Source organism: Anabrus simplex, chromosome 6 (assembly GCF_040414725.1).
Source record: "Anabrus simplex isolate iqAnaSimp1 chromosome 6, ASM4041472v1, whole genome shotgun sequence".
Taxonomy (NCBI): domain Eukaryota; kingdom Metazoa; phylum Arthropoda; class Insecta; order Orthoptera; family Tettigoniidae; genus Anabrus; species Anabrus simplex.
This window is the reverse complement of record NC_090270.1, coordinates 201,744,565-201,772,532: the sequence shown is the minus strand read 5'-3', so window position 1 is coordinate 201,772,532 and position 27,968 is coordinate 201,744,565. Positions and strand designations below refer to the sequence as shown.

The following is a 27,968-nucleotide window of genomic DNA, read 5'->3' as shown; positions in this document are numbered from 1 at the left end:
CGAAACATGTACCACTATTAGCTAACAAATTTATGTAATTCATCCAAGACTAGACTTTGTATTGATTAGGTGGTCTAATAAATAACTTACGGTTATTATTTCTATCAAATATCATCAATATGGACCAAAAATTATATTTATCACATGTAATAAGTGGTATGTTTCGAGCTGTCAGCGGAGACATGGCGTGGAATGACATTAGTAGACGAATAAGTTTGAGTGGCGTTTATAAAAGTAGGAAAGATCACAATATGAAGATAAAGTTGGAATTCAAGAGGACAAACTGGGGCAAATATTCATTTATAGGAAGGGGAGTCAGGGATTGGAATAACTTACCAAGGGAGTCGTTCAATAAATTTCCAATTTCTTTGAAATCATTTAGGAAAAGGCTAGGAAAGCAACAGATAGGGAATCTGCCACCTGGGCGACTGCGCTAAATGCAGATCAATATTGATTGATTGATTGATTGATTGATTGATTCTCCGCTTCAAGAACTTTCTTCGCTGCTACATAACGTCAGCTCCTGCCTTGCTATTCCATACTCATCAGCAGTACTTCTCGGCCCAGCTCTCTACCGCAACACACTGCTAACATTTTCCGATCGCATATTGCTCGAGGTCATCCACCTCACTCTGCTTGCTTGTACTTGCGGCAGGCATGAATCATCTGCACTTCGTGCAATAGCCGACTTAACTCACGATGCTATTGCCACTGCTGTGGCGAATCTTTTGCTCTGATGCAAGCAACTAGACTTATTGCATGGCCATTTGGGCTATGTCTTGATCGGCATGGGCTTTCTGCGATTCTCGGCGTATCTGCCGACAAAAATGAGTGCATCAAGAGGTTCCTTTGAGAGGACATTTCTTTAAGAGACTGGCTTTTCTATTCATCCTTGGGATCCTTAACTGCCAGTCACTTTAATGCGTGGCCGAATATTTTAATATATCACTTTTTTTTTTTTTTTTTTTTTTTTGCTAGTTGCTTTACGTCGCACCGACACAGATAGGTCTTATGGCGACGATGGGACAGGGAAGGGCTAGGAGTGGGAAGGAAGTGGCCGTGGCCTTAATTAAGGTACAGCCCCAGCATTTGACTGGTGTGAAAATGGGAAACCACGGAAAACCATTTTCAGGGCTGCCGACAGTGGGGTTCGAACCTACTATCTCCCGAATACTGGCCGCACTTAAGCGACTGCAGCTATCGAGCTCGGTAATATATCACTTTTAATGAAGATCCAGCTGGACTTTGCACTCCATGGAGGAGTATCATAAATTTCACTCTCTGAGAGTTTTGATTCTAGTCATTTGTATATTGTGATGGAATGTCATAATATCTCCTCTTCAAGGAGCTGATAATTTAATTCATTATATTTAATGTATTATCTTTTTCAAATTTAATACTGTTCTTATAATCTTTAATTTTTGTAACATTTCTTTTTGCCATTTATGGCTTTTCATTCAAGTTCTGGTTTGACAACGGTCAGCCTACATATTAATATATTAGGCATGTTCAGTAATACTGAACCTTCTAGCTTCAAGACAACAGTCTTCTATTGTATTCAATATTAGTAGTGCAAAACCGGTGGCAATTATGCTCAAGGTCAAGCACCTAAATTTGTGGTCTTTTCTCTGCTTTGAATTGTTCGTTTATTGTTATTCAGTATATAATTTAAATAAATGTTGTAACTGCTATTCCTCTTAACCCGCTTTCTTCTTTATTTTACAAACCATCACTCTTATTTTTGTTCCATATTGAACACAGCAATCTCACTTAGTTTACAAAAGGAGTATATTTATTACCCCACCTATTCAATACAATTAATACCACGTTATGTGGTTAAATAAACATAGAAATTCTAAATTTTCAGGGGACATGTTTTGCCCTTCTTTTATTGGGCATCATCAGCCTTATTTAATCTTAAAACAAGCATTGTTTAGAGGACATTGACATTTATAAATATTGAACTATGATTTCTTAAGGTAATAACACTAAGGAATAGTAGTTATAAAATATGATGTTGAGACATAACATATACAACTACTATACCTTAGTGTTATTATCTTAAGAAATCACAGTTCCATTTTTATAAATGTCAATGTCCTCTAAACAATGCTTGTTTTAAGATTAAATAAGGCTGATGTTGTCCAATAAAAGAAGGGCGAAACATGACCCCCAAAAATTTAGAATTTCTATGTTTATTTAACCATATAATGTGGTATTAATTGTATTGAATAGGTGGGGTAATAAATATACTCCTTTTGTAAACTAAGCGAGTTCTTCTTTATTCCCGTAAAACTTTTGATTCCTTATCCTAAGTTTTCTCCACTCAGCATTTTGCGGAGGTCCTTCACATTTTCAGCAATTACTGCCGTATCATCAGCAAATCTTATGCAATCAATTCTCTTAGCTCCAACATTGACACCTCTTCTGTATTGGTTAATTTAAAATGTGTATTGCAATTCACATTTTCTTTACCCATCCCTAACCACTATCCATCTATGTAAAAATAATTAGCACAGAGTAAATGTTACAGATCAAGTTCACATCTCCCACATAGTTACTATAAGCATACTACCTGTAGTGACGAGTGCATACACCAACAGTGTGTGTAACTTGCCCTGTTACTGGAGTGATGTTGCTTGCACTTCTCAGTCGCCACCTACAAACCGAGGACCAGCCACTGAAACAACAGATGTTTTCACAACTGTACGTTTCAAAAAAACACTGATGACTGGAAACATTTACATAATCATGGTGGGAAAATTATAGAGTAAATACGGTTATCTTCCATGCTGATTTGTAGTCTTGCTAATACATAGTTCAACAAAATTACTCACTCCAACATTTCACAAAACATTGATAAACTGGTTGTTTTAACCAACTGAACATAAGGTCTATAACTTGGAGTGTGTCCAAGACTATATCGTGCCATGTTCAGTTATCAACAAGAAGAAACAATTATGATTTGGTCCATAAATATATAATGTTCCAAGAAATGTGAATGAAAAAGTATATATTTTCCTTTTACCTTAAATATGTGCAACAAAATTAATGTGATTGTACTACATAAATTAATTAATATTTACAAATGACATGTTTTCCAACCACAGAGTAAAAGTTACATGAAATCGAAACTATACAATAAATTACTTTCATAAAATCCAATGTCATACAAGAAGTACAATGAGAAAATTTTAATAACAGAGTTGACATAATTCAAAAACTTACTTTCTTTACCATTGTGACATTCTTGTCTAAATAATTTATTAAGATTCTTAAGCTATTAGTTTGGGTAAATAACAAAAGAAGAATACACACAATATTTCAATAAATAACCTCTTAGTATACACACAGTCCTTTCCATACCCTTCACTGAACAGTCCAAAGATAGATACTTTGTGAGGATTTATTAAATAATTCTAGATAACTTTTAAAGTAGATAAAAGGCATGCATAACATTTAATAGCCAAAAATACAGATTATAATTCCCTTGATTCAATTTCAATTCAGGCAATGATCCTGATAAATGCAGTAGCTGTGGCTACAAATAATGAAATACACTTCCTAAATACTGTACATAATATTAGAGTAACCCAGCCTAAGAGCCCAATACTAATAACAAACATAATGAAATAAATGAAGGATTTTGGGTCCATTTTACAATGATTTTCCATTAAGTCGATCTTAAGAATGGAAAATGTTTAACTTTTAGCATACCCTTGAGAACATGTACATCTTCCTTTTTCATTGAAAGAATTTTGAATTACTCTTACATAGAGCATGAAGTGGAACAGACTTATCCATGAAAAGCATTACTCAACTCGAATATTCCTCTTTCTCTCAGCTGTGCACCAAATTTTCTGCTAAAAGAAGCTAAAACTTATTTTCATATCAGAACATACAGACCTACACTCACAACTAGAAATACAAAATAACTAACATTTGTCAATCAGGGAATTTTCAATAATGTTATTGGCTTTACGTCCCAATAACCTACTTTGACGGTTTTCGGAAATGCCGAGGTGCTGGAATTTAGTCCCGTAGGTGTTCTTTTACATGCCAGTAAATCTACCGACACGAGGCTGACATATCTGAGCACCTTCAAATACCACCGGACTGAGCCAGGATAGAAGCTGCCAAGTTGGGGTCAGAAGGCCAGCGCCTCAAACGCCTGAGCCACTCAGCCCGGCAGGCAACTTTCAATTGAATGGATGAAAACCATAACGGTATAAGTAGCATTTTGGTCATTCAGAGAAAAAGGCATTTAAACATCTTCAACACTCATATAAAGCATACTATTTGTAGTTATACCACCCATCACTAGAGCGCAGAATATTACCGCTATCACTTGTATCTCTTTGTTGGTGAAATGATACATCCTGCCCTTAATTCATTTTTTTTTAAATGTCACTTATACCGTTATGGTTTCCATTCATTCAATTCTAGTGCAAATAATAAATGAACATAAAACAGTTCTTATGATATTTACTCTGAAACTCATCACAACAGTATGACAAAGGCAAAATTTGTCAGTCTCAATGAAATACAAACACAATATCCAGCAAACACAGTTATTGTTCCTTTTGAGACCAAGTTTCAAATCTTCTAAACATTAAATCTCAAGTGTCTTCAGGAGAAATATTTACTTTCATACATTAATTTTGAAAGAAATATCATTTCACTGCTGTCTAATTTTTTTCTTTTTTTACTTGTACATACAATGCAATCTAGGTACATCCTCTTCATGTTTTATAAAAGAAAGAAAGAAAGAAAGAAAGAAAGAAAGAAAAGTTTTTGAGACACTAGCTAGCTAATTATTAAAATATCTTCTTTGTACCTATTTTCAAGAAAGAAATCTGTCCCATACAAAGATAACTGGCAAACAGATGTATACCCTTACAGGACCAACTGACACTTTATCGTCAATGTCCACGCTTATGAAAGAGACCAACTGATAATGCCAATGGCCACACTAGCTATAAAGGCCGCTGGCAATATCTCGTCGATGGAATAAACCTACGGCTTTAAAAAGTTGTTTATTCAAAATGTTTGCTTTTCCTGTAAAAAGGGGATAGTTTACTCAATATTTTGGGGGGAAAATCATCTAAAACTCACTACAACCCATATTTTGGATTTATTACAGTATAACTCCAAAATTATTCACTCGGAAAGGACATGGATTCAACTCCCAGACAGGAAGTAGGAAAATTTAGAAACAAGATTTCCACTTCAGGAGATGCATATAGCCCTGAGGTTCACTCAACCTACACCAAAAATTAGTACTGGTAATGGAAAGGAACAAACAAATGCAAAACAATTCACATACAACAATGAGACAAGTTTATGGTAAAAAATTTAAATTAATGTCCTCATCCTAAAGTGGTGCAGCTCTTTCCAGGCACAACCCCCTGGTGGAGGTGAGCTGCATGTACATAATTAACCATCTATTGGTCCTCCTGCCGATCTTAAATTTCTTAATGGGCCTTCAAAGACAGCAGTTAACAACGCTATCTGTTACACTACAGAGGTGGGCAAGGTTATGGTGGTAATACCGTAATTTCTTGACCACGTTTTATTATCTTGGTGTGCGATTTGTTATTTTGTCTGAGTGGATGGAGAACACAAAAAGTTCATTATCAGAATAAAATGGTAGAAATCTCTGTCTTTCAGTTACGTGTACCAGTTAAAACTCCATTATAGGATAATTGAAATAGTCATATAGGGAAGTGTAACTTGATTTTTAAATAAATCTGATGGCACATTTCTGAGAAACGTCCATTACATATAACATGTGAGAAGACATACAGGAATCATTTTTACTTCACAGTGAACTTTTATCATTTTGAGGAATGTTTCTACTTAGCCTAATCTCCCCAACACACTTTCATTTTCCTGTATTAAGCTACCTGGTACTTGAAGTACCGCACCTTCCTCAGTTATTCCCGGGCAAATATTCATTTATAGGACGAGGAGTAAGGGATTGGAATAATTTATCAAGGGAAATGTTTGATAAATTTCCAACTTCTTTGAAATCATTTAAGAACAGACTAGGTAAAGAAATGATAGGAAATCTGCCACCTGGGTGGCTGCCCTAAACGCAAATTATTGATTGATTGGCACATAAAATGATCCCGCATTTTGCTGTTAGGCAATATATATATTTTTTTATTTCAAAAGACATTAGTTCACAAAGCGTGAATGACCACAAGGATCCTGAATTTTTTCAATTTAGGCGATAACTGAAAATATTAAAATTATGAGGGTGTTTAGGGGTTGTAGTAAGGATGTAAAGGAGAGGGCATATAAGTCTCTGGTAAGACCCCAACTAGAGTATGGTTCCAGTGTATGGGACCCTAACCAGGATTACCTGATTCAAGAATTGGAAAAATCCAAAGAAAAGCAGCTCGATTTGTTCTGGGTGATTTCCGACAAAAGAGTAGCATTACAAAAATGTTGCAAAGTTTGGGTTGGGAAGAATTGAGAGAAAGAAGAAGAGCTGCTCGACTAAGTGGTATGTTCCGAGCAGTCAGCAGAGAGGTAGCGTGGAATGACATTAGTAGACGAATAAGTTTGAGTGGCGTTTATAAAAGTAGGAAAGATCACAATATGAAGATAAAGTTGGAATTCAAGAGGACAAACTGGGGCAAATATTCATTTATAGGAAGGGGAGTTAGGGACTGGAATAACTTACCAAGGGAGACGTTCAATAAATTTCCAAATTCTTTGAAATCATTTAGGAAAAGGCTAGGAAAACAACAGATAGGAAATCTGCCACCTGGGCGACTGCCCTAAATGCAGATCAGTATTGATTGATTATTGTACAGAAAGGAAACACTAGATGATTTATCATTTAGGAGTAGTATAAGTGATTTAAGATGGTTACTGAATCTTTTAAAATGTCCACTATAATTTTTTTTCCAAAGTCGTGTGCTGGATTCCGAGCTTTTTAAAGATTTCTCAGGTATGCTTAGGTTCTCTGTCTCTGCTTCCAAATAGCAGACCCATTACGGACCAGTTTTCTGGGCGAATGTTATGTCTCTCTCACATATGGGATGCATGGTTCGTAAATGCTCTTCTTTTCCTAGTCAACTTCCTTAGCCTGGGATAAGTCTCTTTCGAATCAGATGGTTGGGTCAAGAATAACAGCTGTTTGAGTCTGCTGGTGGATGGCAACAATATCTGTCTGCTCTTCTGTTAGACTCTGTGAAAGAGATACAGTGTACTTCTTCATAACCACTTCACTTCAAATCTTCCAGTGCAGAGGCTAAGGTTGCTCTCACTCTGTGATGACAGGTGTTCCTGAGCAATTCTCCTTTTCAGCAGTATCCTTAACACATGACCAAGAGTTTCATTCTCGCTGCAGTCTGGATGACAGCAGCAGATTGTGCCAAGATATCTACCAGGAACTGCTCGAACTGCCGAGATGTTGCACGATATTTTGAGAGCATTTGCCCATTCAGAATTTGACAGTCCTTTTATGTTTCTTACCCAGAAGTTTGCTTTAGGGTGATCGGCATAAACTTTGCCTTTTCCCTCGAAGAGTATAGTGTCCAAGTGCAGAAGCCTTGTTCTCATAGTAGTTTACGAATTTGCCAACCAGTCAATGGATTATTAGATCACCAATATCTAACTTCTCCAATACTGACTTCTTTTATGCCCACAAGTCTTGGATAGCGTGAAGGTGATAGTCTCTAACATGGCAGCATATACTGAAGTTTTGTATAGGAGCTTCCAACTTGGCTCGCATAAGACCTAAGTCTCGGAACTGCTTTGGAGCGTAGATCGTTCCATCTGTACAGTCATGAGGGAGACCAATAATTTTTTACTGTGCCTTTTACCATCTTATCAACATCTTCCAGAAAGCTATTTTTGATTTTAGTTAATGGAACACACTGAAGTGGGTATATAAGACTGGGCCATATATATTTATTGATGATGGATATTTTCTGATCCGGTTTCAGCAAAGGAGAGGCGCATAACTTCATAATGTTTATCGTTAAGTCAGCAATTACTGTTGCCTCGTCAAATGTAATCTCATCATTGAAATTAACTCCAAGGTATTTAATACATTCTTTATTAGATATCAATGAATATATACTGGACTTGTCTACAGTGAGGATTTCAGCAAGAGACAGTATTCCACTTCTAATACATATTAATTTGCGTTTAACTGGATTGATTCTGAAGCCAATTGATGCTAGAGAGTTTTCTGCTTGGAAGATAGGGCTGCTGATACTGGATTCATCTTTTGCTGTCAGGGCAATGTCATCAGCAAAAGCTAAACAAGACAGCTTTGTAAACTGTCGACTACTGAAAAACCGTGAATATCAGAAACATCATGCTCAGAAAGCTCTTTTAACGTATTATCAATAGCCAGATTAAACAGACATGGGGATATAGGACCATGAGTAACTCCTCTTTTTAGCCGGTTGGTTTTTGACTTATTGAGGCCTACTTAAATTTGAATTTGGTTCTCAACTGAAATCCTTAAATTTTCAGGCATTTCGCAAGAAGCTACAGATCGACGAATATGATGGTGGCCGATAGAATCAACGGCTTTAGTGACATTTTCATAGACTTAGCTATTTTGAGACAGCGCTTTGGCAACTACGGGTTAACATCAACTGCTAAGAAATTAAGTGACTCAGGGTATAAGTACAATTTAGCTGTTTCAGAGAATTTCCCACAACAGTGAGACTGATGAGTCCCACTTCAGTTTAACCAGCCAATGCAAGAGTGTGTTGAGATGATGCAAGCTTGTAATGAGAATGAGGAAATGTTAGCTAAAAGACTAGTCAGGGTTATAACACTACATATGCCACCATAAGGCAAGAATACAATTTTCATCACAGACAGGATCATTCTATAAGGAGAGAATACAAAAACAGGTCCCTGCTGTGACAATGATTTAACCCAACAAGTGCCAAGAGTTGAAATTTTCCGACTGTCCAGACTGCTTTGTAGTGCTAGAGTCGAAAAATCTGACATTCAGTTAGACAATGTTTTTATGGTTATCAGTGACAAACTACATTCAGAAGGTGAAGTCTGGAAATGTATTGCCTTCCGTTCTAGCCCTCTGACTCTTCAGACTCCCAGTATGTTTCGTTTTTCGTGACAGAAGATCTTCACAACATAGATGAGTATCAAGAGAAAGTGAACAATTACCATAAAATGCACCTTTCTTATAGCTTTTTTTTTGGGACAACTTTCTATTTTAGTTACATAACATTAGAGGTCAGTGACATTTTCATGGTCCTGCAATAAATTGACTTTTTCCTGGCCATACTTGAACCAGAAATGCAGTTGGTGATTTCTTCTAAAATAAACAATGGAAAAAACCTTCCAATGTATTTGATGACCTCTGCATGAGACAGAAAGAGAACATTTTGCTCTGAAACCACATATAACTCAACTTCAGCCAAAAAAACCATGTATTTGGGAAATGTTTTCAATCACCAGGCTTCACATTAAAAAAAAAAAAATCAAATTTGAAACTCCATCTTGTACCACAGAATAGTATACATAGCACTTAGAAGGTTAATAAAAGTGAAAACCAAACAAGTTGGTTGCGTGGTTTGGGTCAAGCAGCTGTGAGCTTGCATTCGTGGGTAACAAAAGAAATATGCGTATGACGTAGCCCAATTTAATTACTACAAAAACAGGAAACTAGTTGTGAGGCATGTCATGACAGTGGTTCGCCAGAAAATGAAATCGAGGAGTATTTCACTGGAATATTTGGATGTGAAAAATGACACGACTCCTGTACAACCTAATGTCCAAACAAAGCTGGATGTATCAAATTCAGTTCAAATATCTGAAGAGGACATAAATGAAGCCTTGTCACGTACCAGTCCTGACAACTCCTGGACCAGATCAAGTTAGGGCACTGATTTCGAAGCACCTGAAAGCAGTAAAGTTTATTGCGTTGCTTGGGACTGCAATGGACAGATTTGTTATTGTGCTGGCAGAGTTTAAATTAGGAAGAAACAGTTCTAATTTTCCAAGAGGATGACCCACACAATTTAAAGAATTGGAGGCCCACAATGATTTTCTCCATTATTAGATGGATAATTAAACAAGTCTTTGATGAGGTACTGCGCAGCTACCTCAATTTCTCTTGAGGCTTTGTTTCCTCACTGGGGATGCATAGTTAATAAAACTTTGATTAAAGGTTGCCTCCCAATTGCAAAGTCAAATAACTTGAACTGTTGTGTTGGCATTTCTGAAATATGAAAGAGCTGACTGAAACTACTAGTTGACTGTCGTATCCAGATCGAGACGGGTATCAAGAAAAGAAAGCCATCCAGCTAAAGGGTGTCTCCCAAGGCACCCCTTTATCTCTTTAATCTGGCAATCAATGCTATAGTAAAAGAACTCACTGATCAAGAAGTTGTCGAAGCATATGTATATACAGCCACAGATGGCACATGGCCAGACCTTGTTGTTCAATATCAGGTGATGATGAAACAAACCAATGGATCTCCATCGGTGCCTTTACCCTGGAGCCCGGCTTCTCGTTATGTTATTGGCTGCTATCATCGGCACATCAATGGTCTCAAACACGTCTGTTTTCGGAGTCTCGCACATCACTGGCTATCCTGTAACTGGACTATGATTGGTTCTTTCAAGGTCACCTGCTCTCCCACTCTTCCTCTCTCCGCATTCACGCAGATGTTCTGTGATCAGTAGCTACTGCATCTGAACCTGATCAGGTCTTGTGTTGTGCTGTTTCATTTCTGCTATGGATGCTAATGGTATGAAATGAGACGAAATGTAATGACAAATAAAAAGTCCAAAATCCTCCACTGACCAGAATTCAAACCGTGAGAATGAAGAATGAATGGATGGATATGAATTTAAAACAATCAGTGGATCCGACCCACAATGCCTCACATTCACAGAAACTGACATAAAACAATAGTATTACAAACCAAGGGACTGCTTCTAAAGCACAATACTGAACTGATGATGCTTGTAGTCTAAAGGGGTCGAAAATCCAAGTCATCAGCCCCTCATAATGGTACTTATTGCTAGGAAAGTAGAACCATGGTATTTGTCATGTTGCGGTACTAATGAAAAGTATTGAGGCTTGTGGAATTCCACACATTACGGTACTACTAACAGGTAATGCAATGCGCACATGTAACACAGACCTATGGTGTTTCTCATATTGCAGTGCCATTTACAGGCAACGCAAACCTATGTAACAGGTTCAAACCGGATAAACTATGGAATGACGAGATGATGAACAGTCAGTAGACCTCGTCATCCGTTTTATGAGGGATAGTGTCCTGTTTTATCGTGTTTTAAAGTGAACTTTCTATTTGTTTTTAATCCTTACTTTATTGCTAACTATGCTTTTATTCCATGGACTGTGTTTTTATCTAGCTTTGTGTCTTTTTAATAACTTTTAATTTGAATTAAATATATGATTTTAAATGGTTGAAAGGGTAAACTCCATGAATTGGAACTATTACTCTCACAAGACAAGAACATCTTCACAAGATGAACTTCCGACGACAAAGTGAGTGGAGACATAAAGGACACAGTGGAAAGTACCAGCATGTTCAAGAGGTGCATGCATTTGGAGTGGTGGTACAATGTTTTGGGCTGGGATAATGCATGGCTGTTGATACCAATTCAAGGGATGTTAACTGCCCAAGGGTGTACTAATAAAATGCTTTGAACATTTGTAAAAACCCCTTAGGGAAGTATATGGTGCTGAATCCATTTTCTTCAATGACAATACTTGCCCACATCAAGGTGCATCAGTGAGGAACTTCACGAGAGGCAAATATCAACCATATAAATTGAGCAGCTAATTCATCGGATATGAACTTCATTGAGAATGCATGGAACAGGTTGAAAACTGCTGTTCTTGATAGTTCATAAGCTCCATAAACCCTCAGAGACCTCATGAGATTTGCCCACGTGGAATGGGACCTTCTTCCTCAAGATGAATATCAATGTACTGATTGCAAGCAAGCCACAGTGTATCCGAAGACCTGAACATGCAAGAGGAGGCCATACACAGCAATAAGGCAGAGTGGAAAAAAAGCCCTACAGATTGTAACCTTTTCATTGTTAGTGTTTGAGTTAGATATGAAAAAGAGTTTGTAAAAGTTTAACACTTCCAGGCTGTGTCCCCCTGTGATACATTAAACAACATTCTGTAACTTTATTATTACATTGCATCCTTGATATTCCAAACTTTTTCTGGTGTGTATATCTGCCTGTTGCAATTTCTTAACAGGTGCAGTATCTTTGCATCCGTCTCTTGGCACAGGCCAGAGTAAAATGGAATTTCCATTTAGGTGTTAGTCAAATTTATGGCTACAATGGTATGAGCGAAGCCTCCGTGTCTCAGGCGGCAGCCTCTCACCGCTGGGTTCCGTGGTTCAAATCCTGGTCACTCCATGTGAGATTTGCGGTGGACAAAGCGGAGGCGGGACAGGTTTTTCTCCAGGTACTCCGGTTTTCCCTGTCATCTTTCACTCCAGCAACACTCTCCATTATTTCATTTCATCTGTCAGTCACTAATCATTGCCCCAGAGGAGTGCAACAGGCCTCGGCAGCCGGCATAATTCCTATTCTCGCCGCAAGATAGGGACTTCATTCATTCCATCCCTGATCCCGTCAATGACTGGAAAACAGGTTGTAGGTTTTCATTTTCAATGGTATGAGCGGTGCAGAGTAATGACATTCAGAGCAAGATTAATGCACATGGATGTTATGTAAGGTTTTGTTCATAGGGCCAGCAGTGCTGCAATAGCGCTATCTGGCCCAGTCAGTAAAGCAATGGCAAACTACCTCACTCACTATGCCTTGCAATCCTCATGATAGTGCTGCTAATTGATTTTTCGGCTCCTTTATAACCACATAAACTTTGGTGAAGCTTTTCGAGGACCCAACAAGCCACCAGGCTGAAGACTTAACAGACATATATTTCTGCATTATAACCCTGCATGTTTAGTAGTGCTGACCTTATTAAAAATCTGGGAGAGTGAATCACTCACTCACTCACTCTCTCTCTGGATGTGAAGCGTTTACATTTTTAAACATTTCATCTTCAAAGGGATTGAAATATTATGAGCACATGTACAAGATGATTCCAAAACCAAGAATTCACTAATGGTGCTACTGATGGTTTTCTAATTACTAGGATTACAGATTATATTTTGGATCATAGGGAGCAGCAGTTGTGGATCAAAATGTAACAGGTAATTGCTCTGAGGCAACAGGTATGTTCTGTCACCAACTGAATGAACTAGCATTAGAAAAACTAGTGGGAGATAACAACATGTAATGGTACTATCTTGGCAATTTTTCCTAGCATACGAAGAAAAAGGTGCAAGGTAAAACACACCCAAGACAGCCACTGTCAATTTGGGAATTCAAACACCATAATCATGAATTTGCCATCTCAAATTTGCCAGTGTGTATACACCACGTTTGTCAAACTTCTTAAATCTCATCAGTTCTGAGAAGAAATAAAGGGTATTTTAACTGAAATGTTAATGATATAGATTTTATTGGAACAATGTTATACTAAATGTTATTGGAAAGATAAGCCAAGTAAAAATCTGATGGGTTCATGCCGTTTATAGGATTGTTTTCCTTACTAAGTTTATAAAATTCCTTGTAAGCTTTTAGCATCATAAACTAATTTTAGATACTTCTGTATCTTGCCCAAGTTTTTCACAAATTCATTAACAAAATGATATTCTCTTATTACTCCTCAAACTCCAAAAACTCCAAAATTATAACATTACTGGTAAGTTTCAATACACTTATGATTATTTGAAAAAAAAAATGACCACCATGACAGAATGACTGCAGGTGATAAAATGTAAATTTAATTACAAAATGTATATCTGCTTCCATGTGATTTAATCATTTTGTAATGTTGTTGATTTCCTACTTTAAAGAGCAGGGCTTCTGGGCAAGAAGGAGAAATGCTAACCTTATACCATAGAGATACTTTATCCTTTCAAATGCTGCTACTATTAACTGCTACAGATTTTAAGAAATTTACAAATAATAGGAACAGGGTTCTATAAAATATGGCAATAAATCAGCTGACATGGGTCTCTCATAACAACTCTTAACCCACAAGGGGTTGCTAGGATGGAAGTAACGCGACTGGTCACGCGTGAAGCAAAATGCTCACTGTTGACTGTCGCTGATAATTCCTCCCTCCCTGTCCCTTCTCAAGGTCACAGATGTGAGTTTCAATGCATCCGTACTTCTCTCGAAACTGCTGTGCGAAGGTACATTAAGGCTCAAGTTCGAATCTACATATTGTATAAAAGAGCAGATGATGTTCAATGACTGTGAGCATTTTGCTCATATAGCGACAACTGGCGGGTTAAATACCAATTGATGTGTCCAATTTCAACCCTCCAGCCTTGAGTATAGGAAGTGAAGCCTATCCAACTGTTATGCAGTCACGTGTCCACCTGCTACGTATATATAGATTTCAAAAAAATCCTCAAAGGAGAATTTCTAACTGACTCATATCACAGCATTTTCCTCATTCATCATATTACCCTATATCGCCTCTCTCGCTCTGCTAGCTGGAATTGCACTGCATGACCACGTTGATCAAGTGCCCTCATCCCATTCCTCAGCTCCAGGTCCATCAAGACATTGCATCATTGGGCAATAACAGACTGAAAGACCCCATCCACCCTTAGGAGAGGCTCACAGTTTGATTTGCAAAATCTTCAACAGCAGAACAATTTGGAAACAATAGTGAGAAGCTCCAGCAGAACATCATTTATGAAACATCACCTGCCATGGACGGCAGACTGCTGAAGGTGTTGTTGGATGTTTAAATCTTCCTTGTCAAACAAACATGGGCAACCCTAAACAAAGCATGATAAATACAGGGATTTGGTATTTACAGTAAATGGAGGTAGGTAGATAATACAGTGTGTGATTGAGGAGCCCTTTACTAAATTATACTGTGGGCATCAATTAGTGACTGGATTGATGTTACAATGGCAAATTAATTTGTGAAGTATATGTCCAGCTCCAAACATTTTCTTTGAATGTTGTGCTATCCTTATTTTTAATGTTTGTTTATTTGGTTTAATTTTAATTTTATATCAATTGTCATGTAAATACCATACACTAAACAATAACCTCTGAAGTGTTTGGATACTTCATTTAATTTGAATAACAACTCCAAGCTTGATTGTGTTCTACAGGAGTTTCTTTTCTCCCAAAAGCTTAATAGTCAGTTGTTGCAGCTCTGAAAATGCAAAATTATTGTCATTCAACAAGATAGTCTGGATGGGTTTGGCTTGATGTTTAAATCTAAATGCTGAACAATATATCATTGAAGGATATTGAATTTATCATACGTGTCTAAAGAACCTTTTTTTAAAACATGAAGATTACAAAAGCTTTTAAAAATAAACATTTCTGAACTTACAGTAGTTGTGACCTGACAACGAAATACATATTCATTTTACTCAAAAGTTATCTGATCAAACAAAACATGTACATAAATTAATTCTAAGTTATTTCCCAATCAAAGTAGAGATTTCTTTTATGTTTCATAACATAATTTGTTTCATTTACAATATCATATTGGCTAATCATATTACAACTGAATGGAGGTACAGGATTGGATTTAAGTTCTGATATGGAGACACACTCATCCACTAATTATCAAGGAACGAAATGATAATATCAAAGTACTCGGCACCACTCGTCTTGATACTTAATTGTGATGATTCCCTACTCATAGAACATTAGTTACTTAAGCATTCAGAAATGTGAACTACTAACAGAAAAGAACATATGATAGGAAAATACAGTTTTGCAATATTATTGGAAGAAGAGGCATTCATCTTCTCATAAATGAACAACACTATCAAATAATGTGCTCCATGAAGAATTTTTAGATAGACTACATTCCGACATCAGCCCACCCCGCCCCTTTGGAATATGAAACAACTGCTCTTATTTTATTCCTTCATTTATTTAAGACTGGTGGGATTAAATATTTTAAGGCACAAAACACAAAATTATCAGTCCCTCTTGCACCCAACTCTTGAACTGTAATAACACGTAACTACAGAGGTCGTTTCATAACCGCATTATATCTTCCAAACATTTTAGAGTATGGTAAATAGTGATGGGCGATATTTCATGAACTGTGATTTTTTCACTGATAGCTAAAAATCATAAGTAATGACTAGAGCTGGGATTTCTATGTAATTACATATTTTGTCCCTTGCTATTTAGGTGCTGGGAAAGGTCATATGTTCACAAAACACTATATTAGGGTTATTATTACCAAATTTCATTTTACATACCGTATTTTTTTATATTTGTGGGTATTCTACATATTCTTAGCGAAATTACATAAAATTACATATTTTAGCGTTTTCCTGTTTTCATATATAATAAATTGTTGAATTGAAGTTTCACACTTAATGTGGGGCTGTTGTCTGTTCTCTCAACAGGGGGATTAAGGTAATTACGAGTGACAAGTATTTGAGAGGATGATAGGTGCAGGTAGAGACCCTTGCAAAATAGGTTATTCTAAAGGTTCCAATTAGCTGCAGGAAAACTGTTACTTTACATGTGCCAGTCTTAAATCTTTCATCTCTTTTAGAGTTAATTGCTTTACAACTAGCCACTTTCATGTAGGAGTTTCCAGGAATATTTTTCTGTGACCTCTTTGTTATGTACTTAGGAATTTCCAAATCTGTTGTTAGAGCTGTCTTCCTTTCAAATGTCTCAATTAGGTTTTAGTTTCTTTTGAACAGCTGAAGAACATAGTTCATGAACATCAGTTTCCTCTAGAGTCAATATGGCACTAGTAGCGTCCTCGCTGGCTTCAAAGTTAAAATCATGGATTGCAGTTGACGAGTCCTTTGCAACTGATGGCAAAGTAGTCATTTGCCAACCATGCAACAAACATATCGCATGTTCCATGAAATCCCAGCTTGAGCAACATGCACGAAGTGCTCTGCATAGGAAAAAACCAACAGTTAGGTCTACGAAAGAAACAAATCCTTTTAACACAGATGCAGTCTTCACCTTCAAGTAACCCTTTTTATAAAGACTTATGCAGTGCAATGATTGCAGCCAATATTCCATGGTATAAACTTCAAGTGCCTGAATCCACATCTTTTCTGGAAAAATACTGCAAGCAACATGTTCCTAATCAATCAACACTACGCAAGAATTATCTTCAAGTCTGCTAAGACAAGGTAATGCACAACATGAGACAGCATATAGGAAATTCTTTCATATGAGTTGCTGTTGATGAAACAACAGATGCTAAGGGTAGATTTATTGCAAAACTTGTGATGGGGAAGCTACAACTTGACAGTGCCTCAAAACCATGTTTGATTTACTGTAAAGAGCTAGACTATACAAATCACTCAACTATTGCAAGATTTGTGAATGATGGATTAAGAGCTCTGTGGCTGACTGAGATGAAAGAGGAAAAGGTATTAGTGATGTACAGTATTCTGATGCTGCAGCATATATGCTTAGGGGTGCAACTGCTTTGAAGGCGTTTTATCCCAATATGGTCCATTTTATATGCTTGGCTCATGGACTGCAACGTGTTGCCGAAGATATTACAGCTAAGTTTCCACAAGTGAATAGATTAATTTCAGCAACAAAAAAGGTTTTTCTAAAAGCTCCACGAGTGCTATCTTACAAACAGCAATTGCCAGAGATACCACTGCCACCGGAACCAGTGTTAACGAGGTGGGGGACATGGATAGAAGCAGTTAAATTCTATAGTGAGCATCTAGATGCTATAAAGACTGTGGTAGATTCTTTTGATCCTGAAAATGCTGTATCTATTAGTGAATCACAAACTGCCTTTACTGACTCCAAAGTGGTCTCCTCAATCAGCTACATCAGGGGCAACTTCTGCTGGCTTCCAGAAACCATCAAACGTCTAGAAACATCAGGACTGCCACTGCAAGATTCTATTGCCATCATAGAGGATGCTATTGAAAAACTAAGTGCTGTGCATGGGGAAACTGGTGCAAGTGTATTGAGTAAATTGCAAAAAAGTGTTGAAGACAAATCATTTCACAGTGTGTGCCAAATTCTAAATGGAGATGACGGTGATACTCCCGAGGACATTTCTCCAGCAAAAATTCCTCTCCTAAAATTTGCCCCAGTTACATCATGTGATGTTGAAAGATCTTTCTCTTCATCGAAAAATACTTAATAGTTCACTGTGCTACAAAATTTAAGGAATAAACGTGCTTTGAGTGTTGAAAATAATAAGTTTCTATTGAATATGTGTGAGATACATTCATATGACTCCAAAGAACATTGAAAAATACTTAATTGTTCACTGTGCTGCAAATTGTAATATAAAGCGTGTTTAGTGTGTTGTAACTGACAAAATGGTAAGTTTATATTAATTATATGGTATTACATATTTTGTCCATTCTACATATTTTGGTGCTTTTTGTTACATATTTATGTACATATTATTGATACCGCATAAAAATCCCAGCTCTAGTAATGACTTACTTCCTATGCTGTCACTGTGATCAGCCATGATTTCAAGGTTTCACTCCAATGTGATTACCACGTGTCCTCGTATACAGACCTCATAAATGTTACAATACAAACTGTGACTGACGTGATATCACTACACTTGCTGACGTAACGGTACCCTCGTCAAGTCTGGACATTTATAATTTAATTGCCTTTAAGATAATAAGATTATTGTAAGTATGAAGTATTTATAAACATTGAGCATATTCCTTCCTAACATTAAAATAATTTAAACCTTCTCATCGCTAGTAATATCAATTTTAGGAAATTGTCATGTTGACACTTAACATATGATTTTTAAATTTTTTAAAAATAAATGGCTTTACATTGCATTGACACAGATAGATCTTATGGCGACGAAGCGATAGGAAAGGCCTAGGAGAGGGAAGGAAGCGGCCGTGGCCTTAATTAAGGTACAGCCCCAGCATTTGCCTGGTGTGAAAATGGCAAACCACGGAAAATCATCTTCAGGGCTGCCGACAATGGGGTTCGAACCCACTCTTCCGGATGCAAGCTCACATCCGCGCACCCCTAATCGCACGGCCATCTCACCCAGTGGTATTATTTTTAAGCATGCGTTCAAATTTCATCATGATTTACGGGACTTGCGTAGAATAATAACAAACATGTGTAAATATCATTTCATTGGCATATTTAGTGGTTATCTGTGTATTTTATTTGCTCTGTTTTAGATTCAGTTTCTTTTAACGAGTAATCTTTTACTTTTGGATCACATGATGCTTCTATACTTGGTGAAGTGATTAACCATTTTGTATCTATGAGATAGGGAATGGTACAGTGTTAACCTAATCTTACCTTAGAATAGAGTTATCCATCGTATTTTTCACTTTTGCCAGACAAATGTGTTGAGTTTCATTTTCTAGCACATACCAAATAATCAATTATGGTACAGAACACTACTGTTGCCAATGTTTGCCCTACTTTTTTGGGTTTTGGACATATTGGTTGGTTTTCAGCATGTCCAAAAAACTAACGTAGATGCAATTATGTTTGTACACCTAGAAGTAAACTGGCAACCACTGTATTCTGTACTGCAACAAAAATGAAGGCTGTTTATATATATAAGGCCGTAGATGGCTGATTTTCTTATAAATATTTGCACAGAGAGATAGTCACAATTGCAAGGCCCTTTCATGATCACAAGCTACAAATAGCAAGCAGCATGGGCGGTCCATTGATTGTGATCATGTCACTGTTAAAAATCACTGATATTAGAAAATCACGGTACCAAATCACGCTGTGATTCACAAATCACGGTATCACTCATCACTAATGGTAAATCCATTACTGTATATAAATTTGAAAATCTATGTTATACTCTGCTGAATGCCACCAACAGATGTTTGTGGGCATTGGTAGCTAGTTAACAATGCAAGGAAAAGAGCGTACTATCAGTTGAGCTCCGAGATGGATGTAAATAAAGTTCAAGCTGTCATAAGAGAAAACTGCAGCTCATTGAGGAAGATTCACATCAGTGTCATGTTGAGCTATGAGAAGCACTGATTGGTAACTTTTCAAAACTTCAAAGATAGAAGTGTAGCAACTGTTGAACCATCCAAAAGTTGCACAACAGGCGTCTCATATACCCAGACCCAATTTGGTGCAGGCACTGAGAAGCACATTTCTGTGGCCTTCAAACCCATACAATGGATTTACATTGCTGCTTCTTTATTGGAAGATATAATGCACTTGCCATGATTGATGAAACAACTCTCATATTTTCAAAAAGTAATTTTCCCATCCTTGCTGTATTGTTTCAATATTCAATTCTGACTTACAGTAAGTAATAAAAAACTAGTTTCACAACTATGTAAGTAGTACCAATGATTGCAGCTGTTCGAAACTCTTAATTTGTCTCATGAAAATTAATCTACAGGGTTCTTTAAATAATCTATGGACAACAAAACAAGAATAGCTGGATTTTATGTGTCAATAAATTATTTAACTTCTTCAGATACAGCTGGAAATAGAAATACAACATTCATACAATGAAATTTTAAAATACAAAATTCCATGAAAGACTACCTCGTAGAATAATGTTACCAAAAAAAAAAAATAATAAGGGTACATGGTATCACCAACTACAATACCATTCATGGTAACATTTCGTAGTCCATAGAAGGTTGTTGATTTCATACTAGTTTTCAGCTGCAGTGAATTAAAAGCAACAAGAATATCCTTCACAAGACATGACATAAATCTACAACAATTAACATAATATTCCAGATATATTAATAAAATAACATCTGTGGTCATTATAAATATTTTAAAGTTGGACAAGATAGCTATATAAAATGCTCTTGAATTAAAAATAACCTGTAAAATCATCTGACCCAATTGAAAACTACGGCTTTTCCTCTTCTTTCTTTATAATAGACATCTTATATTTAAATAATATAACTTAAGCTTGTATCTCTTGTTCTACGACTGTATTTACAATGTCTGTACCCTGAGTGTGTGTGTCATTCTCTTCTTGTTCATTGACTTCTGGAGTTGTATCCTGTATTGAATCTTCCACTTTCGATTCTGGTGTTTCTTCCTGTACTGTTTCAGTTACAGGTTGTGGGTCCTCGACTGTTCCCACATCCACTACGTTCGAATTCGCACCGGGAGTGACTTCAGTTGGCGACACCTCCCTAATACGTCCACGCCCTCTGGGTTCTCGCTCTGGAGGAGGAACTATAGGAATGGCTGTACTCGGACGCTTCTGTGCTATGGTGGTACGAGCCATCATTTGTTCCTCGGGGCTGTAGTAAGTAATGCCACCCTGAGGCTGATAAAGCTCTGGTGGCTGAGGTGTAGGCTATAAAGACAATAAGAAAAGAAATGTTAGTGGCTTTATATTGTAAAGACATTTGTAAAAAATAATAATAATATTGGTTTTATATCCCACTAACTACTTTTACGGTCTTCAGAGACTCTGAGGTGCCAGAATGTTGTCCCATAGGAGTTTTTTAATGTGCCAACAAATCTACAGACACGAGCCTGATGTATTTGAGCACCTTCAAATACCACCCGACTGAGTTGGGATTGAACCTGCTAACTTAAGCTCAGATGAACAGCGCTCTACCGTCCAAGCTACTCAGCCAGACTCATAGTTGTAACTTTAATCTCAATTAACATAAATGTATAGTAAAAACAAAGCAATGTAAATTACAAAGCAAATATGTCAGATCCTACAGTACAGCCGACATTACTATTCATGTCCAAAACTGCAGTAAACCCATGAAGAATAAGTAACTCATCTATACAGATAAAATGTAATTTTTTCTGTACAACTTAAATTTTTTGCTTCATACTTCATCTTGTGAGATAAAATAAATAAAATCCCTGATACTACTGGCCCTGAAAGCCCAATGCCCTACCAAGCGCCCACTGTTCAGCCTGAAGGTCTACAAATTACAAGGTGTTGTTTGGTCAGCAGGACAAATCCTCTCGGCTGTTATTCTTGGCATTCGAGACTGGGGCTGCTATCTTACTGTCTGGTAGCTCCTGAATTGTAATCATGTAAGCTGAGTGGACCTTGAACCAGCCCTCATATGCAGGTAAAAATTCCTGACTTGGCCAGGAACTGAACCCTGGGTCTCTGGGTAAGAGGTAGGCATGCTACCTCTACATCACAGGGCCGGCACCTGATCTCCGATTAGATATACAAAAGTTGAAAGTAGGTTCAGTTCAATTTTTGTCTGTCTATTCAGAAATCACGAGAAAATAGCTGAACAGAACACCTTGAAACTCAAGTTTTAAATTCAGGATAGCAAGGTTTTGTATTAGGCTACATATTATCTGATTAGTATAATGCATAATATATACACAGTCAAATCACTTATTACGACCTTTTGCTAGTATCCAGAGTAACCAACTAGACGTGCAGCACTGAATCAAGGCCAGCATTATCACAGGGTATCTGGAGCCATTGCTGTCTGCAGTACGTCCAACAACTGCTGAAAGGTGTGTGGCAGAGACATGACGAACACAATAATGTAAGTGTTTCACGGATGAATTGGATTTAGACTGGGACTGTTGAGGGGCAAGGGAAGAACTCTGAAGTCTTGATCATACTCTTCCAGCCACATGCGGACACTTCTAGTTGTGCGGCCAGCATTATCATGCTGGAAGATCCCATCCTCCTGGGGAAAAACAATCAACATGAACAGGTGGACACGATTGCCAAGGATTGAGTCATAACCAAATCAATGAAGAATGCCTTCCACACGGATGATGGGACTTGGGGAATACAAAAGAACATTCCCTAGACTGTAACACTGGCTCCATTGCCTTGTGATCGTCCAGCAATGGTTGCAGGGGATTGGTTCTCCAACGTTTCTTGCCGGGCACACTGATGTCCATTCTATGCAGCAGAAAACGTTACACAGAGAAGGAAGCTACCCGCAGCCAATCAGCAGTGGTCCAGCCACCATTCTGTCGAGCAAATTCCAGTTGTTTCCATCAATGCACCTGTGTAAGGATGGGTGCATTTAAACTCTGTCTATCCCAGAGCCCCATTTGCAGAAGAGTTCACTGAAATGTAGTGGTAGAAACACGTCTGGATGTCCCCCGGTTCATTTCGTCGGTAAACTACCACTGTAGCCTGTCGGCTGGCCTTCACGTACAGTCAGTTGACGTTCACTTCGAACATCAATGGCACGTGGAGCTCAGCAGTTTTTATTATCGTCATTCCCATTGGTGCCATTCATCCACTTACAATACATCATTACTACAGTGAACAGTTCACAAATGTCACCGTTTCCAAAATGGCTCCCCTGGATCTGAGCTGATAATCATCCCTTTTTGAAACTCGGTTAAATCGCTTCCGTTACCCATGACATCAGGAAGTGCATTGTATACAGCCAGCCTCAGTCATATTATATACTCGCTTCACCAGCCCAGGTCATGCATGGGCTACGTGCAGATGGCACTTCTAGCAGGTGGTCATAATGTGATTTGACAGTGTAAATATAAGAAAGCCAAAAACAGGAAATGTCACATCTATCCATTAATAATAGCTGTATTGATAAAATGTACATACAGTATAAAAGTTGTGCAATCAATAATTTCTGACTTTTATGTTTCACAAATTCTTACCATATGAGGAATAATAAAGAGATTTTAGTGATTGCAATAATCACAAAATTCTAAATATCTTCAAAATATTCGTTCTATCTAAAGAGTTTAAAAATGTATAAAATGAAATGTTCAATCTTTTATATTTCATACATATTTAACTCAAGCTATAATTATGGAGAAAACACACAAATTTTTATTTTTACGGCTAAGTCCATGAACAGTGAGCATCACTGATATAGAAATATTGACGTCATGGTAACGAACTAACTGGCTACAAAAGTGTCACACTATTAATGTGAAACTTTATTATATAAACTCTACTGCTACAAAATCAATGTGAAGTTTCCTTCTTGGGCATCCTGCATGGCTAGCAACGCCAGAAATGTAACAATATATAATGTTAACTATTTTCAACTTTACCTTCACTTAAACTCCTATATACAGTTAGCTTCCTCAGAGAGAGAATATCTATAACTTACACAATTCTTCATGAAAGATACCCTGGAACTTTCGGGAAGAAGGACAAGGTCATAGGACATCTGATGGAGGTGAAGGATTCCTGAAAATGAGCACTCGTAAACTTATTCTGCAAATATACAGCAACATACAGGACAATATAGGAGGAATATTAACTGAACTATGCTATAAAACTTTCATAAATGTCAAACAATTGCAGGGCTAATGAGGTGGACGTAAAATACAAAAGTGGGATCAGAATTAAAGAAACTTTGTTTCTAAAAAACAATATCACCTTAGCTTTAAACTAAAAACAAAGACATTTAAAAAAAAATTATAGTCTTCTGAGAGGTGCTACAAACTTCTGAGTGCACCTAAAACAAATGGTCGCGATTTAGAACGACTGAATTGTAACAGGATGAAGGATGAATGTAAAAACAAAAACCCCCATACACACCTACCCAGGAGGCACCATTGCACTTCCCAAATCTAGAGGTAATATACATCACAATACTGGTAAGCAAGCCTAAATGAACATCAAATAATAGTTCAATCACTCTATCATCTCTAGCATCCTGTTACATATGTTTGGTTTTTTTTTTTTGGTGCTCTATACTAAGAAATGAGAAGCCTTTAATTTGACCTTCACATTACGTTCATCAGCAAGACAAATCATCAAAAAAAAAAAAATTATCTTCACATATAGCAGCATCACCATAACAGAAAGTGATGCTGTTCCCATTTCATCTTCTATTACATTAAATAAGAATCTATATTGTATACAAGGTGTAACAGAAAGTAAGGGAAAACTTACAGGACACATTCCTTAGATGTAGAAGAAGAAAATTTGTTCCATGGACAACGGTCCGGAAATTATTTCCATGTTAGAACGCATTTTCTACAACTCTACATAGTACATGGGAAATACACAGGAATAGAAAGTATCAGCATACCACATGGAAACACTTTCTTAACATGAAATGTTAAAAATGCTCTCCATTAGCATACATGCATCAACACAGGGTGCTAAAGTGTGAAGCTGCACCACTGCATCAGTTGAACTTGTTATGCGCTAAAAAGCATAAAGCACATTAGTGGTAGTGTTTCAACCTCCGGATCCCTAGATAGTGGGTTGAAACCCAACAGAGGTAGTTGGACTTTCAAAGGGCAGAAAAAAGTCCATTTGACACTTCATGTCATACTATCTGCATGTAAAAGATTGGTGTTTACAGGACAAAATTCATTAAAAACTCACAAAGGGAACCCGTCAAGGATAATAATCTAATTTCCCAGAAACTTTGCTCAGTGAAAGAGGGGTCGAACTAAGCGAACACGTTTCAACTTATCCGTAGACACTTAAGCATTTCCGAGAAAATCATGTAGAAGGTTCCAATATGTTTTATGTACCTATCAGCGCGTACTAAGTTCAACGCTGGCGCAGTGGCTTTCACCGTGGATTCACACTTGTGCACCCCATGTTCAAATACCGATAAATTGGTTCTTTTGGTTTCATTTATTTACTAACGGTTTTGTCCAATGTATTTTACAATTTCTTCTTATTTGTCTCTGTCTGACTGGTAAATGAATTTTAAAACATCAATAAAAGAATGAAACAAATTATCTGAAATTGTTTTTTGGAAAAATGATCTGCAATGCATGGTTTTTGGCAAAATTATTGCCAACACGTGACATCTTCAGTAATGTTAATGACGTTTCTTTCCCGAATGATATTCCCACCCAGAAATATAACTGTGGCAAACCTGCCCCTGCGTGATGCTTGTGGTGTGTGATATTTCTATATTCACAATGTTTCTATGATCTGTATCATCCAAGGGAATGCCCATATTAATATAAGAACGAATTTACAAAACACTGTAGTCCCTGAAAAATAACACTCATATATAGGCTGTATATAATAAATGCATAACACTTTTTGTGAAACCCAGTTGTAATTTTACAATCAACGTAACACCCTTGTATCCATTAACTTGATAAGGAATATTTGTGTAGAAATCATCAATGGATATAAGTAGATAAAAAAACAACAATTAATTGGGATTTGAACACAGGGCACAAAAGTGTTAAGCTGTGCCACTGCGTCAGCTGAACATGTTATGCGCTAAAAGGCATAAAGCACGTTGGAAACTTTTACTAGTTCCAATAAATGTTTCTTCCGTAATGTAACCCACATTACTTGATTTTGTACTGAAAAGGTGGAAATATTTTGCTCTTAATGCCTACTGATAAGCCAAAAGATGTGTTCACTTATTTCAACCCCTCCTTCACTGATCAAAGTTTCTGGGAACTCAGGCTGTTACACTTGGTGGGTTCCTATCATCAGCCATAGACGCCCAAGAGAGATTTGGTTTACTCTGCCATCCAGTAGACCTACAGTAAAACAGAACGTCGAAATTGATGAGCAGGCAGCTAGATGGTGTCAAATTTAAATGTCTCCACACGGTAGCTGAGGCCATATTTATTATTATTATTATTATTATTATTATTATTATTATAACTAGAGAATGCATGCTGCTTTGCAGCATTCCTTATAAATAGGTCAGATAACATGTCTTGATATAAAATTACTTCATGTGCTGCCCAGGTACTATTTTGACCATTTACTTTTAGGATTTGTATTACCTGTTGATAATGTGTGTGAAGTGATATTTTGTAGATTTCTTTATTGTGGCACTGACTGACAATTTACGAACTTTTATTAAATTTTGTGTGTGTGTGCGGTATGTACATTATTATCAAGTTTCTTCATGTTTAAAGTTTTGAAAATTTCCCCTATTTGTTTTTCCAATGATAACATTTTCCCAACTGCAGTCCTTACCTTTTTAATTTCAGTAACCTATCATTTACGTTATTTTACAATAAACAACAATACACAACAGTAGCAAGAATTGCTTTGCTCTAACTAGTAACATGTATGAACGAGGATATTTTACATTCTAATAACACATAAGCCGTTGAAACTAAACACCACAAAATGATAGTGATTTCTGTACAAAATAATCATATCAGAAGTAAACTAACGTAATTATGAGTGGGACTGGCCATTCAAAGTAATATTTAAGTAGAACAGTTTTGTGAAGAACTGTTTTTTTTTTTGTTTCTCCTGAGGACTTTACCAAAATCACACACATGGTATTAGATCTAGGCCGTCGACGTGTGATTGTAATATTTCTAGAAAGGAAATCTGAGGAGAAATACTTACCCCTGAAGAGAAAGGGAAGCTAGCCCACTTTTCAGGGGTGACAGAACACCACAGAATTAGTCTGTGGCAGTATTCATCCTTCAGCCAGAAGAGCACAGAAAGTGTGCACAATAAGACCCCATAGCAGGCACAAAAAGGAAGCAACCAAATCAGTAAAATACATGCAAAAATGTAACAAAAACCACACAGCAAACAAATTATAAGAAGCAATACAAAGTATTTACAGCTTATAGCATTGATTCTGACAAATCCATTTCCCACAGCACCCACCACACAAGAGAAAATATAAAGTACCAAGAACTGCAAAACAAAAGAAGCAGGATTATCTATTTTAATTCATAAAAACATTCACAACTCTTAACATGCTCATGCCTGCCAAGTAGAAAGGTGAGGAAATTTTTGAAACCAGCAACAGAACATCTAGTTATCAATACACAAAAATGTATGATATAGTCAATATTTTTCCTGTTCTTGTGCAGTTTTTTTCTTGCCTTATATTTCTCCAATGACAACTGAAGATCTGTGTAAGTGGCCTCCAAATGAGTGCTGGTGTCTGTCCCTCTTATGACGTTGGGACACAGAAAAAAAAAAAAAAATTAGGTGAACTGGGATTGATGAAGAGTGAGCACATCTACTTGAAGACGACCATATA

The 27,968-nt window shown here is 37.0% G+C and overlaps 1 protein-coding gene across 2 annotated transcripts in view; it reads right to left on the bottom strand.

Moving 5' to 3' along the window:
* Nucleotides 1-15,340: 15,340 nt before the first annotated feature.
* Nucleotides 15,341-27,968, bottom strand: part of btz (barentsz) — a 157,385-nt gene continuing 144,757 nt past the window's right edge. For both annotated transcript variants that reach the window (XM_067150141.2, XM_067150142.2), the window contains exon 10: nt 15,341-21,376. In XM_067150141.2, the coding sequence (XP_067006242.2) occupies nt 20,975-21,376 (402 nt within the window). In that variant the 3' untranslated portion in view covers nt 15,341-20,974. The remainder of the gene's footprint in view (nt 21,377-27,968) is intronic.